This window comes from Magallana gigas, chromosome 5 (genome assembly GCF_963853765.1).
Source record: "Magallana gigas chromosome 5, xbMagGiga1.1, whole genome shotgun sequence".
In the NCBI taxonomy this organism is placed as follows: Eukaryota; Metazoa; Mollusca; class Bivalvia; order Ostreida; family Ostreidae; genus Magallana; species Magallana gigas.
The window spans coordinates 51,285,712-51,306,139 of record NC_088857.1 but is presented as its reverse complement, the minus strand read 5'-3'; the positions used below and the strand labels follow the sequence as shown (position 1 = coordinate 51,306,139).

The 20,428-nt window shown below is 33.9% G+C and overlaps 2 protein-coding genes across 4 annotated transcripts; both read left to right on the top strand.

Annotated features, from left to right (window-relative positions):
• Positions 1-2,767: 2,767 nt before the first annotated feature.
• LOC105320597 (phospholipid phosphatase 3) lies at positions 2,768-13,587 on the top strand. 2 transcript variants are annotated; one of them, XM_034446276.2, is made up of 6 exons: positions 2,768-2,915; positions 5,349-5,497; positions 6,542-6,780; positions 7,074-7,131; positions 7,219-7,401; positions 11,441-13,587. In XM_034446276.2, exons 1-6 carry the CDS (start codon positions 2,861-2,863, stop codon positions 11,570-11,572), a joined length of 816 nt encoding a protein of 271 aa, XP_034302167.2. In that variant the 5' UTR covers positions 2,768-2,860; the 3' UTR covers positions 11,573-13,587. The 2 variants fall into 2 exon arrangements, with proteins under 2 accessions (XP_034302167.2, XP_034302169.2); XM_034446278.2 differs by lacking the exon at positions 5,349-5,497 and adding an exon at positions 4,807-4,955.
• A 3,428-nt stretch (positions 13,588-17,015) lies between these two features.
• On the top strand, positions 17,016-20,196 carry LOC105318598 (glutathione S-transferase omega-1-like). Of its 2 annotated transcripts, NM_001308908.1 has the most exon segments (7): positions 17,123-17,174; positions 17,562-17,667; positions 17,864-18,083; positions 18,771-18,900; positions 19,729-19,970; positions 19,972-20,085; positions 20,141-20,196. In NM_001308908.1, coding segments are annotated over 6 exon segments (747 nt in total). In that variant the 5' UTR covers positions 17,123-17,146; the 3' UTR covers positions 19,993-20,085; positions 20,141-20,196.
• Positions 20,197-20,428: the final 232 nt, after the last annotated feature.

Genomic DNA, 20,428 nt, shown 5'->3' with positions numbered 1-20,428 from the left:
TTGGACAGTTGATCCAGCTCATCGCCTCGTGTCCACAGACGAGCGCAAATTACGTCCCTGTTATTACTGCTCTCTGACGAAAGTGAAAACAAAGTCAGGATGGCGTAAATACACCCGACACAAATGTGAACTGTGTAATATACCATTCTGTAAGCGACAACAGGGATGCTTTTATTTGTATCACAGGGCTTTAGAGATCTTTAATGAAGAAGAATCAGTAGGTCCACCATCTCAAAACAGAGAAAATTCAGACCAAAAATAGCAATGTATAAATGTGTGGTACCTTTGACTTTATATACAAGCAAAGTATTAGAATATTTTTATAGCTTTTGTTATTTTGGTGCGTTATTGTTTAATAAAACATTTTTTTATCAACATGAATGTTTTATCTGTCTTGCATTCTTTGATAATTGGGCAATTTGAAATTACAAATTAATCAGTTTATTGTTCTTTTAAAACTGATGACAAGTCTTCAAGTATTGATAACTTTGTGTTTTTGTAAATTTTTTGTTTTTCAATATTTTATTGTCAGCATGGTAGGTCAACTAATTTTCATTTTTAAAAGGTTTTTGACACACTCAGGTGACCATTTTATTGATATAAGTACTTTATTGTTGTATTTTTATATTTGTTTGTATTGAGACATTATGATATAATGGTAGTATTATGCTGCAGAATACTTGTGGCAGTTTACATGTATTAAAAGAAATGCGTGAAGTTTGTGTGTTCTTTTCTCAAATTAAAAACCCAGAAATGTTGTTAGTACATGGTTATAAAGTCTCAGTGCAGTTTTTTTAAAAAACATTGATAAATGCTGCTAACAATACATCATCATTGATATTATGTTTACCTTTCAGAAAATCATCTTTCCTACATTTAGATAAGTTTTATTAAATTTACTTAAAATTAGCCAGCCAACTGGCGTTCTATTCATGCACAAGCATTCTATTAATATGGAAATAACTTATTAAGATGAGCTTGTAAATGAAAATTGATTTTTTTACTTGCTAACAGTTTAATAGTATGTAGGCTACCTGTTGCATATCCACCCCAAAATCTCAATAGACATTTTTTACTAGTTAAAAATGTTAAAATGCATATCTATTTCATATATATTTTACAAGAAAATGTTAAAATCCCAAAAAATTGTAATAGATTACCGTATTTTTCGAAAATTATATTGATCCTGTTCATAGGGCGAAGGAGCCTGTTTTTAGCCAAAAAAAAAATAAATGAAAGTATAAATAGGTCGACTTCGAAGGATTGGTCAATAAAATTACCGCCAGTTTGAATGAATAAATAGTTTAAACTTTAAACCAATAACATTATCATAATCTGATTTTACAGTTTAAAACTATAGGGCCGGGAAATAAAATGCATTCCGAAAATTTACACATCGTAAGAAAATGTCTGAATTTGCATCAAAATTTTCAAACCGATTTATTCAGTACAGTTGGATTGCACGTAATGTCTTAGTCTCAGACGAGGACTCTATTGATTTATATCAGATCAACCATGCACCATCTTTTTGGAATCGTTCACTTCCTTTGAAATTGTTAAGGAGGCTGGGTGATTAAAATCTGCCTTAAACTTTAACAAGATATTTCTGACCATATACTAACATTCAGTGAAGACCCCCCCCCCCTCCAAATTTTAGCTTTAAAATTCCTCTGAAAGATTATTCAGTTTTATTTACATTTAAATCTGTTAGTGCCCCAAATTTCAGGGTATTTTACTAGGCTATTTTTGAAGTTGGAATATTTTGGACTTTCTATATAATAGCATGCAAAATGCAATGGGGTGTTCATAAATGGTCATAGTTTATATTTTCCATTGAACAGATGTATCTTTAAGATAGATTAACAATAGAAAAAAAATATCATATAATATGGACTATAATTGTAGTAGAACTCTTCACATCGCGGAGATAAGCAATTTTTAAGAATAATGGGTATAGGTCGCGTTAAACCTTAAAACACGTTCAAGAGTGGTAGCGTATCCGAACAACTGATTTAAGCCATACTGCTGCAAAAGGGTGCTCATGAAAGAAAAAGAAAAGAAAAGGGCAAGAAATATGGTAATCATTGATATCTAAAGGGACCTAGATATGATTTTTTTCCTTATTTTTCATGTATGAATTAGTTTACTTGTGCAATTTAAATGATTGACCAAAATTTGAATTTTGGAAGTCAAATTACATGAACTTAGTATAAGAGAGATACAGAGGTAAATGTAAAAAAAACTCGATTCTTATATATGTTTACAAATAATGTAAAGGAAGGAATTACTATTTCTTTGACAAAATAAGTCTTGGCGAAAAAAACCCGATTCATAAATAATATCATCAACAACAGAACACAACATTTGATCATGAAACTTACAGCCATAAAACACATTTGTAAACAATAATGAAACTTGAGCTTTGTTTACAAAACAAAGAATTTCAAACTTCGTATCTAGCTTGTAATTCAATATTTGGCTTTCAAATGACGAGGCATTATAAAAAATACCAATATTCACCATTCGAAAAACGGAAAAAAAGTAAAAAATTTGAGCTCAAATAGTGTCTATAGAAAAGGAATGCTAAAATTTACAACAATTATGATTCCAATAATAAAGGGAAAGTTGAAACCCTACTTAAATGGCTTACTTATACATATAAGAACCATTACAATCCTCTAAAAATTTCTTTAAAACTGTACAAATTTCAATCGGTTTTAAATTTGTCCGGAATGTATTCTGGATTTTACTTTTTTTCTAAGGGAAATCACTCTAAAATAAAAACAATAACCGGGTGGACATTGAACGCTCCGACCTGTTTATTCCTGGTTTTCGGATGGACCGCGGGTAGAATTTCAAAATGGATAGTCTGAACTTGGTCAAAACTGTTGCTGAAGTTTTTCTTCCATTTGTTGGTAAGTGATTGCTTTGGTATCGTTAGTAAATAAATTATTTACGTTGCTGTGGCCAGCAACAAGCGGTCACGGTAGATTCGTCAGTGTACCTGTTCGGTGTGAATGTATAATAACTGAAAGTAGACAGTAGTATGGAGTGAAATTATAATCAGTGAAATAATAACTATATCATCTGTGCTTTTTACAAGGTCGAAAGTGGATATTTTGCAATTCCTTTTTCCAATTTACTGCCTTGTTGCGAATCAGTGATTTAACATGTGATTGTATTTATATACAGTATTTACCCATGCGTGAAATTAAACCGTAACTTGAAACAAGACAAGCTGACTTCTTCTATCACATTTTTACTCAATATTTAAATATAATTTGGGGGTTGAGAGAGAGAGAGAGAGAGAGAGAGAGAGAGAGAAAGAGAGAGAGAGAGAGCTCTCAAGGATGGAGTACTTTCATATGACTTGACAAATATGTCGTTAATGTACATGTATACTAGTACACACTTTTAGTTTGTATCAAATCAAACCCATCAATTATTAAGTATGTCATGTCAGTTGATATTAACACTCGATCCTTATACTTAAGTTCTACTCATGTACAAGCAGTGAACCACGTGTTTAAAACTAGGGCCGTCCTCTTTTTTTATTGCAACCTAATTACATTGTATCAAAGTATAAATTCACACTTTGTCCTCCGCTTTGATTTAAGTATACACATTATCAAAGTCCACACAATAGTGGTTGTTAAACACATCCAGACTGTTGTTTAAATTAAGCCGGGTTGACCGGAGCAGAGACCGATATTTAAGATATCAACGAAAGACCGTTATCAGATATAGATTTCCGTGTCACCGAACCTGATATTAACCTCTGTAAGTGTTTCCTGTCTGTAACGGGATCAATGTCTTTATCCTAACAGGATCAACGCAGAAATAAATATTGCATATATTTGTTGTGATGCGCATTTAAAATTATTCGACCAACACCCCCCCTCTCTCTCTCTCTCTCTCTCTCTCTCTCTCTCTCTCTCTCTCTCTCTCTCTCATATACATAAGCAATATATTATATATTTATTTATTCACCAATCAAGGGCCCTCAGGGGGCATATACATTAAAAAAAAAATAATAATAATATCATGATTATAACAAATAATGAATGAAATATTGCTCACAATGTCCAGGCAACAATATGCAAAATGTTTCATTTATAATACAATGAAATATATGTATGGGATTTACACATCAGTGAATACAACAGCTATACAGAAACAAAGTGGCCTGAAAACAGAGAGTACCAAGGGACGGTGCCTACACAGTCGATTAGACTGGTCTACTTGTACTCAAAGTGTTCAAGCCAGTATGCTTATACATAACATACCCCCCCCCCCAACCAAAGTAAATACACTGCATAATATATCTGTATATATAACTATAATCATTATATTCCACCTTTAAGAATCATATGAATTGGTAGGAAATCACTTCTTCATCATATAAGCATATATTACTTTTGGTTATCGAATTTGCATGAATTGACGAATGGATAACATCGGAAGTGTTTGTGTTTAAGAGAGAGAGAGAGAGAGAGAGAGAGAGAGAGAGAGAGAGAGAGAGAGAGAGAGAGAGAGAGAGAGAGAGAGCACTTTATGGTTTATGGCAATTACAGGACGAGGTAAATCATGTATATATGAGCATAAAACCTTACAAATCCTATTAGTGTTTTGTATATCTTTATCATTCTCGTTGCACACAATTGTCAAATTAATGTCTATTATTGTAGGATTAACATTCAGTCTATGTATAATTGTTCAAACTGCTTATTTTATGTATGTCAGCTTAAGCTCCCCTCTATGATATGAATGCCAAAGTCTAACGTGTCTGATTTTCCTGTGTTTCAGTTTTATACTACGCATTAATTACAGAAGTAATCGAGCCCATTTCGGTCCAGGGGTTCTATTGCTCAGACCAATCCCTGGGCCGTCCCTACAAGGAGGGCTCGATTAGCAATAACGCTGTGTACGCCACGGGCGGCCTGCCGCTTGTATTTGTAAGTCTAGAGGGTTATTGTGACAGACATGTTCCTTCCCGCTTGAAAGCTTCGACCCTATCCAGCTGATCGTTGTTGGTTTCTTCAAAAACAAACATGAATATTTTTTTCCACAGAATAAAAAAAAAAAATTAAAGTGCCGAAAAATTTCTTTTCCAAAAAGAATAGAAATTAAAAAAAGAAATATGATGTAGAAAAAAATATGCTTAAACCCCCCCCCCCCCCCCCCCACAAAAAAACAGACACACAAATAAATGCACTGAAGTGTCCCAGCAGCAATGATTTTCGAGTATCCATTTTATTTTTGAATAAGGGTCGAGGCGTTTGGAAACGGAAGAACATGTACATGCTCTACCTACCTCTTATGCATGCACCTCATCTTTTTGTTTTCAGTTCTATATTTTGCGGTCGATTTGGAAGTAACGGAGCCGTTCATCATCCGGGGATTTTTCTGTGGGGAGCGGAGATTTAGCTATCCCTATACCGACAGCACTATCCCTAATTCCCTTATATATGGCACTGGCACATTGCCCTTGATTTTTGTAAGTAGTAGAGATAGGGTATATAATGGGTGTCTGTATTCTACTCTACTGGTGGCGGAGGTCTCATACAGAGAGAGAGAGAGAGAGAGAGAGAGAGAGAGAGAGAGAGAGAGAGAGAGAGAGAGAGAGAGATTTAGACGTAGCACATAAATCCATATCCAGTCACTAGCATATGTGAGTAGATTTTTCATATATATATATATATATATATATATATATATATATATATATATATATATATATATATATATATATATATATATATATATATATATATATATATATATATATATATATATATTAATTAGAATGCAATTGCAGTCATTTAAAACAACAAAGAAAACAGTCATATCCAGTCAATTTAAAAAAAAACTTAATTTTTGAGGTCTATGATGTTAATGGCGATACGTTACTAATATTCCTGATAATTACACTATGACCTTATCAACGTTGTCTCATTTTATTTGATAGAAATATTATATATTTAGAAAATTTTCTATATGTTTTTTGCATATTTTAACCCTAGCTTTTTTTTAAAGTTAAAGGAATGGGTATATTCGCAGACAGTCGTTTTTACAATGGTTAGAACTGGATCGTATAGCATTTAGTTTGTCGCAACCCTGTTTGATAATAATGAATTAATCGCTCTCACACCATACTGTAAAATGGCCATGTTATCCCTTCACACACCACAAGCTAGCTTACTTCCGCAAAGGGAGGTGGGGGGTCCAATGTCAGAACTCAGGCGGACTCCAGTTATCGTTCCTGTTTGAATTATTGGTTCGCAGTTTTCCGATTTATATCGTGTAATAACTACCCCGAATCTGCATTTGTACAACTTTCTCTTGCTTCAAAATAATACTTACGCATGTAAAATTTACTAAAACAAGCTAGTTCATGCATTATGCATGTGTGACGTTGAAATACTTTAATTTATGACAATTAAGTATCTATTAATCACTTTTAAAACATAATTTATGGATATATTATCTAAGAAATAAAAAAAACATCAATTGAAATTCGAAATACGTTTATTTATTTCAGGTAATAGTAACTGCATACAATGTGATACCTTTAAAAAAGCTATACCGAGTGTGGGTATCGTACGCATTCGGAATATCGTCGATTTATTTATTCATGAACATATTGAAATTGTTCTACGGGGAGCTAAGACCAAACTTCTTTGAAGCATGTAAACCCGAGTGGCCAGGCATGAACTGCAGTGGTTACGTGTCCGAGTTCAACTGTACGGGGACTAACAGAAAGGCTGCCATAGAATCCATGTAAGTGTTAGATTCGGGGAGGGAGGGGGGGGGGGGGGGGCAAAAAAGCTGCAATAAAATCCATGTATAAGAGTAATTGCAGGTAGAGGGGGCACAAAAGCTGCAATAAAATCCATGTAAAGTATTATTGCAGGGGGGTGGGGCAGAAAAGCTGCCTTAGAATCTATGGAATTAATGGGGGGGGGGTTAAAGAGTTTTGAAGGCTTTTATTAAAAATAATAGTTACACCTGTTTTGTTGAATTTTGTAATAATATTAGTGCCTGCATTTGAGAATTCCATTCGAACTTTTCAGGCGGAGTTTCCCGTCGAGCCACGCCGGTATTACCACCTTTGGAATGCTGTACTTGATAGTGAGTAATTATTTTAATATAGAAATCATGTATTGTTTCAGAACACCTTGTCGATAATATATGCTAAATCTTGATTTAAATTTACAGATTTTTACACAAGAAGTTTTTATAAACAGAAATAACCGGTATCACATCGGCTGGGCCATATTTCAGTGGGCGGGCTTTCTGTGGGCGGTTTATGCAGGGATGTCACGCATCACTGACAACAAACACCACATACAGGATGTGGCGGCCGGGTTCTTTATTGGCTCAACTACTTCTTATTGGGTGGTAAGTTATATTGACTCAGCTAATTCTAACTGGGTGGTAAGTTATATTGACTCAACCTCTTCATACTGGGTGGTAAGTTATATTGACTCAACCACTTCTTACTAAGTAGTAACCGTAAGTTAAACTGACTCAACTACTGAATGGTAAAAATTGTTATTTTTGGGTTAGGGAAATCTACACTAGTTACACGGCAACCTCGTAAAATACCCCCGCCCGTGTAATTATATTTAAAAACTTTAGAGTAGTAAATAACGCATCCGCGTATTTAATGCCCACGTGTATTGTTAGACTACTACATGTAGAAAACGCGTATTTATCCACCATCGTAAATAACCACTTTCACCTTAATTTTTATCGTCTCGACCACTTCTTACTGGGTGGTAAGTCGTATATCATTCACGCTTTTTGGAGATAAATTAAGAACATCTCTACGTGAAGGGATGGTTAAAAGTTGGTTCCCTGCTGAAATCCCAGTCCCGGGCCACGCCGAGTGATTGGTGTATCTTGGGTAGGTTCTATTCGGGTCATTCAGACGCTCACAGCTCCAGAACCCTGGACGTTAGCGTTCCCGTGTGGGATAAATGCTAATTAAGTGACAAAACCAATGTGTCGTTCAATCTTGATCACCTTAATGATACAAAAAGAAGCACGGGGTTGGGAATTTGTCTAGAATTTAGATTTTTGTCCATGTGACTTGGTCTTAATTTTATGTTATTTCCGATACAGATACAGTTGTTATGAAGTATTATGTGAAAATTAACATTTATTTTATTGCTTGAAATACTGTTCGGCGCAAGGGAGATAATTTTCTGATGATCTTTTTCACGTACGACTTAACAAATTTCGTAGATTTTGAAATCTTAAAACAAGTGAGAAAACGGAAAAGCAATACAAATTGCTATGTATGAAATTCAGCCTTTGATTTTCAGGTCCGAATTAGTTGAAAGTAATATTCTATAATATTTATTGAAATTATTTGTTTTTAGCTCACCTGAGCTGAAAGCTCAAGTGAGCTTTTCTGATCAAAATTTGTCCGTTGTCTGTCGTCGTTGGCGTTGGTGTTGGCGTTGGCGGCGTTGTCGTTGTAAACTTTTCACATTTTTTTCTTCTTCTCCAGAACCACTAGGCAGATTCCAACCAAATTTGGCACAAAGCATCACTGGGTGAAGGGGATTCAAATTTTTTCAAATGAAGGGCCACGCCCTTTTTAAAAGGGAGATAATTGAGAATTATTGAAAATTGTTGGTATTTTTCAAAAATCTTCTTCTCAAAAACTGTTCGGCCGGAAAAACTTAAACTTGTATTGAGGCATCCTCAGGTAGTGTAGATTCAAGTTTGTTCAAATCATGGTCCCCATGGGTAGGGTGGGGCCAAAATAGGGGGATCAAGTTTACCATAGGAATATATAGAGAACATCTTTAAAAATCTTCTTTTCAAAAACTATTAAGCCAGAAAAGCTCAAATTAAAATGGAAGCATCCTCAGGTATTGTAGAATCAAGTTTGTTCAAATCATGGTCCCCTGGGGTAGGGTGGGGCCACAATAGGGGGATCAAGTTTACCATAGGAATATATAGAGAAAATCTTTAAAAATCTTCTTCTCAAAAACTATTAAGCCAGAAAAGCTCAAATTAAAATGGAAGCATCCTCAGGTATTGTAGAATCAAGTTTGTTCAAATCATGGTCCCCTGGGGTAGGGTGGGGCCACAATGGGGGGGGGGTGTCAAGTTTTACATAGGTATATATAGAGAAAATCTTTAAAAATCTTCTTCTCAAAAACTATCAGGCCAGAAAAGCTCAAATTTGAGTGGAAGCATCCTCAGATAGTGTAGATTCAAGTTTGTTCAAATCATAGTCCCTGGGGGTAGGGTGGGGCCACAATAGGGGAATGGATTTTTACATAGGAATATATAGAGAAAATATTTAAAATTCTTATTCTCAAAAACAATTAGGCCAGAAAACCTCAAATTTGAGTGGAAACATCCTCAGATAGTGTAGATTCAAGTTAAAATCATGGCCCCCGGGGGTAGGGTGGGGCCAGAGTTGGGGAATAAATTTTTATACAATAATATATATATATATAAAATCTTTAAAAAATATATAAAAAAAAAAAAATTAAAGGCCAGGAAAGCTCAAATTGGCGTGTTAGCATCCTTAGATAGTGTAGATTTAAGTTTGTTCAAATCATGGTCAATGGGGGTAGGGCGGGGCCACAATGGGGGATATTTTTTATATATACTAGAGAAAATCTTTAAAATTCTTCTTCTCAAAACTATTAGGCCAGGAAAGCCCAAATTTGAGTGAAAGCATCCCCAGATTGTATAGATTCAAGTTTGTTTAAATCATAGTCCCGGGGTACGGTGAGGCCACAATGTGGGATGAATTTTTACATAGGACTATATAGAGAAAATCTTTAAAAAATCTTCTTTTTAAAAACTATTTGGCCAGAAAAGCTTAAACTTGTGTAGAGGCATCCTCGGGTAGTGTAAATTCAAGTTTGCAAAATCATGGTCCCTGGGGACTTTAAATTTAAGTTTGATGAAACCATGATTCCCTAGAGAAAAGTGGGGCCACAAAATGGGGGGGGGGGATATATAGGATCAGAGAAAAATCTTCTTAGAGGTACAACAACAAAAGGGGCTTGGTATTTACCCAAAAAAAGATGTGGATAAAAAGTGGCAGATTTTCAATATTTTTTTTTGGCAAGATCTTCTGTACTTAGTTGTCAAGATATTTTGATTTTGATACTGTAATGTTAATTTGATCTGAGTTAAGGCAATAGTTGCTCAGGTGAGCGATGTGGCCCCTGGGCCTCTTGTTCTTTTAGTAACGTTTATTCAAATATTAATACAACTAGACACGATCTCGTTGCGAGCAACGAGTGGGTCTTCCGTTTGATTATAAATTAATGATAGGGTTGAATTAAAATGTTGTCATTTGGTACGAGTTACTATATTAACTTCCTTTTAAACTAACTTTTGGTCCTTCATTGCAAAATTAAAATTTCCGGAAAAGGTCATTTTTAAAATCCAGTATCTCTGCAATGCGTTGTCCGATTCTAAACGGTTTTTAGTTTTGTATTCAGTTCAAAAATGTCTATAAAACGTATATGCTTTTAAATTCCAAAAATTGAAATTTTGGAATCACTTCCGGTGACGCCGGAAGTGACGGACGACCTGCTCATGTTAAAACATATTCAGATGGAAAAAAAATTGTAAATTTTTTGATTTGAAAAATTTTTAAAACACAATTTTCCTAAAATGCTGTTTGAGCGGACCGGAAGTGACGAACGATCGTGATCCTGATCGGCCCTAGGAATTCAAAAATCTATCATTCCTGAAACTTTCAACTTTCTATTTTTAATCGTTTTTGAGAAAAAAGGGAGAACAAAATCACTTTTGACCAAAATAAAAACGAATATAACAGCCGACTGGAAGTAACGTCATCAACAACAATGTGCGTGATAAAAGACCTTGATATTTTGAAATATTCGTGAAAATTTCATAAAAATACGCTGTAGCATATTTGAGATTTAGGAAAAATGTTAGGAAAAAAGGAGTTATAATAATAGTGAAAAATAGAGATAATGAAACCTAACGAGAACAATACGGAAGACCCTAAAAATGTAAAAAAAAAAATAATAAAAAAAAATGATGCGGTATGGTTAATATCGGTAAAGTTAATTACACATTAGATAGGTAAAAATAATATCAGTTAAACAAGATGCTGAATGCAGTGGTATAACTTTGATTTTATCAAAATAATACGAGTCTATGACCTATGACCCTAGATATCTTTTACCCTACTATAGTCGATCTAAACTTACAAACTCGGATATGCATTTCTAAATTTTAGACACGCAGGCTTAAAAGACACATACAATGACATAAAAATGTTCCACTCGCCATGCTATGTAGAGGAAAGTGACATTTATTTGAAAAAAGAATTAAGCTGTCTTTGATAACTAATTGCTGTTTAGGGTTTGCTTTAAAGACGGTAATTTTTTTTTAAAGCTAAACTTGTTGCTTTATTTACTTCTAGGCTTACCAATGGTCAGGGCTTGGCGAAATCGGAAATCCGAAAACAGAGTATGATGGGAAATCCAAAAACCACGTGATTACTCATTGCTCTTGTCAGAACGGTATATCAGTGGGGAAGCCAAAGGAAAGTTAACACGGATCAAGTATATATAGTATAGAACTGGCTGTATTTGATGTAGTTTGAAAGATGGTGTGAATATTTTCCATATAGTCCAAAATATATACATGTATGTTTGTACTCTTTGTTTTAATTTTGGAAATGTTAAGCTACTATTTAGATTTATAATTCTGTAAATGAAATGAAATGAAGGAACTCAAAGTTTATTACATCTTACAATCCTAGTATTATACTTTCTTACAAAAGTATCTTAATCTGAATCAGGTTTTAAACGAATCTTATCCTAATGGTAATCTGAACAAATGAAGCATTATTGTTAAAGAACAAGTCCACATTGTGTTTAATTTGGATTTTTTGGGAAGAATGCGAAACTTTGTAGTTTGCCGATTGAAGTTTGACATTGTATACGATGACGTCAACAATCAATGTGTTTTTGTCCCCTTTTCATCTTCATTGTCGTGTATGATATGACTGATTGCCACGTTATGCCTTTTTGATGCTGCTATTTGTTATCCCGAAATCCACTGTGTGCGTTCATTGCAGAAAGGTATTTGTATTCATATTGAGTGTAATATCTATTTTCCAAAAAAAAGCATTCTTCTATATTCCAGATTGAGGTGTTTGTGGTGATGAATTTTGAATAATATTTTTTTAGTGTGAGAGATATTGAGAATAAGATAGACGATCTTTTCATTTAGGTTATCTAATTACATTAATCTGAAGTTTCAGATTGCATTGCTATCATTTCATTTTGTTATTAATGGCTTGAAATCGTATTATTTTATACGAACACACTGTATCCTACGATTTTATAGTGGACACTGAACAAAGCCGAGTTCGTATACTATCTAGAGTATTAATTTTACTTGTCAGTGTTGAGATCAGCAAAACATGGAATATAAGACAGTCTTTGTCTCAAGTCAGTAAAATTGTGTTCTTCATTGAATCAGTGTAACGTTTTACAGTATGTGGGAGAGAAGTCAGAAAGCCTCTGAGTTTGAGGAGTTTGATCGGTTGTAAATCCTTTGTTTTATACGTGAGCCTACATATATTTCTGTTACAGGGTGTGTGTTTTGATTTACGTAAATCAAAATATATACCCAGATGACAATTTACTGTAGATTTCAAAATATTGTATTCTATTTTTTACCTTCAATTTATTGATATGTCACTTGAACTGTTTCCCAAAACATTTTTGACTTCAGTTTGCTTCATTATACCTGGTTCAAACAGTGACAACAAATGCTCTATTGGGCATAAACATGTACTTTGAAAACCAGTTATGTGAAGAAAACAGATTCCTAGACATTTCAAATATATTTTTGAGGATTGTACCTGTAATGTCTAAAATGCCTTAACATTATAGCTTTGTATTAGATCATATACCAAAGGGCGTATTTACCACACTTTTTTATACCAAGCAGACCAAAGAATGATTCTTACATGTATTTGAATTGTAAGTTTAGAGTTTGTGAACTGAATACACGTGTATAATGGAAAGGTAAAGGTTCATGAAACCTACAATACACATGTGTATTAATGGGAAGGTTAAAGTTCGTCAATCTTGCAGTTTAATTTTCTATATTAATGAAAGGTTAAGGTTCATTAATCCTGTACACGTGATAACAAATACCGGTAACTCTTTTTGGGGGGGGGGGGTACATGTAATTGTTAACTTCGAATGTTCTTTCTCTAAATTTTTTCTTTAAATCATAAAATATCCACAAGGGATGTTTGAATTTCTGGAAAAAATTTTATGATTTGGATTCCCTTTTGAAAAATGTTAGGCCTAAAGCTGAGATTTGTGTACAGGGTGTTGATGAACCTTAAAGAGTACATGTTTTACGTCTTTTGTGTTGCACAAGATCGTATGTCCTCAGCGCATACTTATATTCGCTTTGTGTTTTACTTGTATGATTCACTATCAGTTTTGTGATTTTTTTGTTCTTTAACAATTTTCATTTGAATTAACAGAAATGAATAGATTTTTCATTTTTTTTTTGTTTTACATTAAAGGATATTACAATTTTTAGAGTTGTTTTTGTTTGTTTATTCGTACTCTTACTATGGAAAATTTACTACTTGTACACCATCGCCGTCACATGTTTAAGTTACTTTGTACCGTAAAAAAGTTCTTCTGACTATTATACCATTTTTATTTCTCATAGTTTGAAATTTTGGAAAATGACGATGATCGCAAGTTCATAAACATTGAAAAAATGCTTGATGATAACGCATGCGCGGTCAGCCTTACATACTACAGCAAAGTTCCTGTCAAGTCTCGACCAGTCATCCGGTTTTAGCGGCTTGTTGACAGAACCCGATTTCTTCTGGAACTAATGGTTTTGTTTGTATATTTCATGATAGGTGACTTACTAGAAACTAATCGCAGATTGTCCACAATTGTTATAAATTGATCGATCTTGAATTTATATACGCTGCACAATATTGTATTTGTACTTGCATATCTGCATTTACATCTAGTTCTTGCAAAATTACTTATTCTACTACAGGACTTTCTCTAAAAAATAAAGACGTCTTCAAATGTTTTTAAAACACACATATTAACTTATTAAAAAACGGAAGAAAAATTAATTCATGACTTTTTCATAGGTCTATTTGATTGAGCGAAATAAGGGGATACATGTTCCAAAAGTTGTAGAAAGAAAATACGCATGTTGACCCTTACATGTATATTTGTTAAGCTTTCCAAGTACAACATATCAATTTAAAATTTCAAAAAAAAAATAATTATCCATTTAATAATCATTAGAGTATAAAATCATTTCAAGGTATTTCAAATTTTGAAAAATAATTTATTTTCATTTTCGGTATACAATCTATCAAAATTGTCTTTTTTGTCCGTTTAACAAATAAAATAACCGCTGTAATGTGTAATGTCTCACATAATACTTGATTTAAAGATTATTCAAAACTCAGTGCAAAAATTGAAATTGGCTGGAAACCTGTCACAAAAAATGGGGTATACGTATTGTAGATATTTTGGTTTAAAAAAGAGTAATAAATGAAAACGTCTTTTAAAGAAAAAATATTAATTACACAAGGTGTCACACTAACGGCTTCAACAGAAAAACACCACTTTATCCAGATTATGAAACGGTATGATACAGAAGAAAATTACATAACCTACTTACTATGGAGGGTAATCGTGTTAAAAAATCCAGACATGTAAACTTGTAAATCCGAATATGCAATCGTGTTGATGTGTGAGCCTGAGCATGAATATGTGTAATTCTGATCGTGTAACCTATAAAACTCGGGCATAAACACGTGTAAGATTTGACTCAGTTCCTTTGCATGATGCACATTTTGCAACTTTATTGTTTACATTAGTTAATTAAACCTTCAACTTTGCACACTTTCAATCCGTAGTTTTACATTTTATATGGAGTATATAATGATTATGCATAACCAGCACTGGTAAACATATATGTCACATATACGTACACATTAAAATATTTATAAATATTCATAGTAAGCACAATGGCCTAGCGCATGCGTACCAATGATATCATGGATTAATCGGAAAACCTTGGCGAGTACGGTGCCTGCATCAAATTCTATGTAATCGACCGAGACTTTCTGAATGCTATCAAAAAAGGCGAAGGCGAAAGTGCGAAGTTGCGAAGGCGAGAGTGCGAAGTTGCGAAGGCGAAGGAGCGATAGTAGTATCGCTCCTTCGCCTTCGCACTTTCGCCATCGCATATTCGCGCTTCGCCGTCGCATCTTCGCACTTTCGCTCCTTCGCCGTCGCACTCTCGCACTTTCGCCTTCGCAACTTCGCATTCTCGCATCTTCGACCTAAAGGCGAAAGTGTGAAGGTCGAAGTGGCCCCATCGGAACACTATAAATGCTAGCATATTTCATACCTGCATGAAACACCTACAGAAATGCATTTTATAAAAATGTTTCCAGGAATTGGAAATTCAGTTACAAAAATACACCGAAAAGGATTTAAAATGTAAATCATATTGAAAATGTACAACTATCCAGAAAATCAATGTACTGAAGTACTGAAAGCCGGGCTCTTTTAGTGTGTCTTTATGCATATTGTGTGGTAAAGACTGAAAATCTCTCTCTCTCTCTCTCTCTCTCTCTCTCTCTCTCTCTCTCTCTCTCTCTCTCTCTCTCTCTCTCTCTCTCTCTCATATGCTTTTAATGTCGGCAAAGCGTCAGAGAGCGTCAAAATTTTGTAAGCAGCTATAAACAAAAATATGTCTGTCTAGTAGAAAAAAGTTCAACAGTTGCTGCCTTGAATTTTGCAACAAGCGTTATATATTCAATCCCCATTTCTTCAACACGCAGCAAAGTAGTTCATGAAATTCATGCGCATTGTATGTATCCAAAATGATAGTCTTGATTTAAAAACCAGTTATAATTAAGAAAAATAAAAAGATAGACAATTCTCTCGAAATTAAAATAAAAGAAACAAAATGCCAACACTTTTAACAAAACGTGGCTCTTTGTGTAACTATTTGGTATAGCGGAAGCTTTTACTTTGACGCTGTTTGGGTTTTTTGTTTACTTTTGAAGTTGTGCTATTTATAGTAACATTGGTGATTTGCCTACCTACAGCCAGGACTCTGCTTTCAGCATAAAAACTTCAAAGAGATGAAAAATTCCACTATTATGCTGGCTTTTTGTATGTGGTCTAATTTATTTTCGGCTTCGTAAGGGACCTCCTCTTTTTTAGAATAGACGCACGCCCTCCTTGCTGGAGACTTGTTAAAGACTAGAAATTATGCAAATCCATGCAATACGCTCACCATGGGGTATATGAAAATTGGCACGACTTGTCCTAATGCAGATACTTTGATGTTGAAATAGATAGTGACGAGATATAAATGATTTTTAAAATTTAAGAACGGGAAAAGTTTTTTTAAAAATCCTTGTTTTATTTTTACGAATTCTGAATTTTACACGTAATTTCGTTGATTGGACCCACCCCCTACCTCTCCATACTGCTGGATCCGTCTGAAACGTATTCCTTCACCAGAATCATTGGTTTTTTTTTATCGGATGATCGTACAGTTTGTAATTGAATATTTTTGTGGAAAAGTGTAACCCCACCCACCTACCATTGTATGCGAGGATAAAAAGAGAAACAGCAAGATCATTATTGTTGTTATCATCGTATCATTATCATAGTATTAATTTTGTTCCATAGAATGCATATAAATATGTTATACTGCTTATAATCCGTGTCAACGTGCCCGATATCCTTGTGGTTTATTTTTATTTGCGTGACATGCTGTGAGCACCGGTATTGTTTTGAAATAATATGTATGTATACAAGTTGTTGTATCTCTTACAATTATATTTTTAGCCTATTTTTTTTTAAGCAATGAAATCCACGAATCTGAAGAAACTCGGGTGTTGAGTAAATAACGTGTTTAAATCACATGGGCTCCTATTAAAGCCCGCTTTATCAGTAATTTTTAAGTGAACGGAAGGTGAAAAACTGGACCGTTTCATTCCCGGACAGGTGAGAATATAGAACTCCCACATGGTATAAAAGTCCTGAGTAGAGGGATCCGTGTTAGTAGAGAGAAATTATTGTAAAAACCAATGCCGACCCAACAATCATTTGCTACAGGTAAGTCTTCAACTGTTAACAATGCTGGGTGAATCTGTCCTCATTCTTTCTTTTATTTTTTCTTTCTTTCTTTTCTTTCTGTCTTTCTTTCTCTATTTGATATATATTTAAATGATACCGACTCTAAAGTAAAAGTAGCGTTCATCACACTTCAGTTTGTTGTAAACGGGTTGTGAAGAGAAAACTCATTTAAACTTGCTCAAATATTTGTTTTTATTCATTGAGGGTTTTTTTGTGATTCGATATCAATCAAATTTGAAATTAAAAATTTAAGTAATCAATGATTGTAAGTTACAACAAGGAAAAAAAAATTCTATCTCTTAATTAACTAAATCTAGTTACATTTGTTTTGAGAATACAGAATTGTTTATTGGTCCTGTTTGACAGGTTCCGCCTGTCCGGATTTGGAGGGAGGGACTCTCCGAGTATACAGCATGAGGTTCTGTCCGTATGCTCAACGAGCCCTGCTGGTCCTGACACACAAAAATATACCGTAATAACTTATATCTTGTCTCAGAGAGAGAGAGAGAGAGAGAGAGAGAGAGAGAGAGAGAGAGAGAGAGAGAGAGAGAGAGAGAAACATACACATAAAGAAACGGGGAGTCCGTTTTCGTTAAATGCTACATGTATTAAAGATAGAGCTTTAAAATTATATTTTATTTATCGAAATATATTGCTCTTACATTTAGACATGAAGTGGTCAACATCAATCTGAAAAATAAACCGGAATGGTTTCTGCAGAAGAACCCACTGGGGCGGGTTCCCACCTTAGAGAAAGATGACAGAATCGTGTACGAGTCCGCTATCTGCTGTGACTATTTGGACCAGGTGTATCCCGATAACAAGCTGACCCCAGATGACCCTTACCGTCAGGCCCGGGACAAGATGACCGTGGAAGTCTTCTCTCAGGTAATGTGATGAATTACCATCTCAGGTAATATTTAAGATGATATGAGAACAAAATTTTATTTTTTATGCATAAATTGGTTAACTTGTTTTATTTTGAATGATTGACCAAAATTTGAATGTCAGAAGTCAAGTTATAAGAGAGATACAGAGGTAATATTTTATTGGTATGCAAACAAAGCTCGAGTTTTATATTTGAATACAAATATTGTTAAGTAAGAAATTACCATTTCTTTGACAAATTGACTCATGGCAAACTAAATAAACTGATTCATGTGTTCATAAATTATATTATCAACAGAAGTAAGCAAATTTGATTGAAACTTACACTAATAAAACACATATTTAAACAATAACAAGATTCGAGCTTTGTTTACAAAACAAAGAATTTCAAACTCTGTATCTTGCTTGTATCTCGATAATTGACTTTCAAATTTTGAGGAAGTATTCAACATTTTATTAACCATTCAAAACATTAAAAATTGGAAAATAAAACTGAACATCTTGAGCTTGTCGAGGTACCGTTCAGTAATCGTGAAATTACGCCTTACGTGAAAGTCTGAATTCCTTTAAAATGTTCATAGTAAGACAAAGCTCATACTTTTTTTGGGGGGGGGGTGAATATATCTATTGAAATATAATCTGACATGATGTACATTTATATGTTTTCTGATATATTTCTTCCCTCAGTTTGTTTCGGATTTTCAAAAAATGATGAGTTCACCACCGCAAGAGAAACCCGAGAGTTTACAAAAGATCAAAAACAACTTATGTGAGTTTGAGAGCAGCCTAACAGCAAGGCAAGGCGCCTACTTTGGAGGTAACCTTTTTTAGTCAGCAATATGTCTGTTACAAACACTGTCAAAAATTGTAACTCTAATCTCGGAACTTCAACCTTTTGGATCTTGGAATCTTGGAATTTAAATTTAATATTTCTTGAATTTTCAGCTTTAATCTTCGAATTTCTAAATTAAAAGTTAATGCTCCCAACTTTAAAGTTAGAATTTCAAACTTCTATCTTTGAATATCAAACTTTAATATTCTTATAATACATCTATTAAGATAACTTTCTCAGTTTCAGACGGTTTTTTTAAATGAATTAGCTTTATTAACTTCAAGTAGAAAATGGCACAATCAAAATACACTTGTATACCATTTGCAAGTTATTTGTTTCGAATGTTTAACCTAAGCTGGAAATTCAAGCTTTAAAGCTGGAATAACCATTAAGAGTTGGAATTTCCAAGATTAAATTTTGATTTTCCAAAATTGAAGTTGAAAATTCCAACTTTAAAGTTGAAGAAATTAATTTTAAAGTTGAGAATGTGGCAATAATACGCTGCCGTAAAATTCTGGACTAGTTTTCTGTTTTCTTTGAACTATTTTTACATGACATTGTACTTTGGGTATAGTTGTGTCAAACTTCAATGTGACGTAGGCCTGTCCATTTCAGTGCTGAACCTTCAGACATAGCTCTTTGAAATTAACAAGTTTTGTTCGGCTTTTCAGCTAAGATTGTGCAATTTGTGCATATTTCGTTCGAATCATGTGTCAGTTTTAACTTGTTTTGAAGCAATAAATAGATACATGTAGTTACGTCTTACCGAAAGTCCAAGGTCTTGTTAAAATAGTTTTAACGATGTTTTTGAAGGGAACGCAGTGCAGATGCTAGACTTCCTGCTGTGGCCATGGTTTGAACGTATTCTCATCTTCGCAAAAGTTGTTCCGCTGACGTTCTCTTTAGAGGACTATCCAGCTTTGTGTGAATGGACAAAGAAAATGCCGGAATGTCCGGCCGTCCAAAAATGTCGATTGGACCCTCAGCAGTTTTTGGAATTTTACAAAAGTACAAAAGCTGGCGCACCTGATTATGACGTAGGTCTGGGCAAAGATTCCTAAAACTTCACAGTCATAAACGAAGAGAAAGTGAACAACTTGGTACTAACATGTATATACATTTTTATGTTCTGTAACACAATATTTGGTTTTACAATTTCTGTTTCAAAATTATTATTCAATGTTGAAAACATGAAAAACTATGAATGTATCAGCAAATTAAAATCTATTTTCTTCAGCTGTATTTGATTTCTCAAATAAATTAATATAAAATAAAAAAAAATTCTTAAAATAATTTTGATTTGCAACTACTCAAAGTTTGCTTTTTGAGCTTTAAGCGCAAACGAGCTTTTCTAATCATTGATTGTCAAGCGTCCATCCATATGTTACCTTTCCACATTAATATATACAGTATTTGTTTTCAATTTCCACTGCATCGACATGTTTTTAAAACTAGACGCATAGTATCGTTCAATAAATAAAGTGAAATCTTATTTCTATAAATGAAGAGCTAT

What these genes read in the sequence shown, in the direction of transcription:
- LOC105320597 (XM_034446276.2), top strand. Translation starts at nt 2,861, where the DNA reads ATGGATAGTCTGAACTTGGTCAAAACTGTTGCTGAAGTTTTTCTTCCA. An exon ending in GCACATTGCCCTTGATTTTT is followed by an intron (nt 5,498 to 6,541) that starts GTAAGTAGTAGA and finishes TATTTATTTCAG; the next exon opens with GTAATAGTAACTGCATACAA. An exon ending in TTGGAATGCTGTACTTGATA is followed by an intron (nt 7,132 to 7,218) that starts GTGAGTAATTAT and finishes TTAAATTTACAG; the next exon opens with ATTTTTACACAAGAAGTTTT.
- LOC105318598 (XM_011415799.4), top strand. Translation starts at nt 17,147, where the DNA reads ATGCCGACCCAACAATCATTTGCTACAG. An exon ending in CTGACACACAAAAATATACC is followed by an intron (nt 17,668 to 17,863) that starts GTAATAACTTAT and finishes TCTTACATTTAG; the next exon opens with ACATGAAGTGGTCAACATCA. An exon ending in GCAAGGCGCCTACTTTGGAG is followed by an intron (nt 18,901 to 19,728) that starts GTAACCTTTTTT and finishes ATGTTTTTGAAG; the next exon opens with GGAACGCAGTGCAGATGCTA.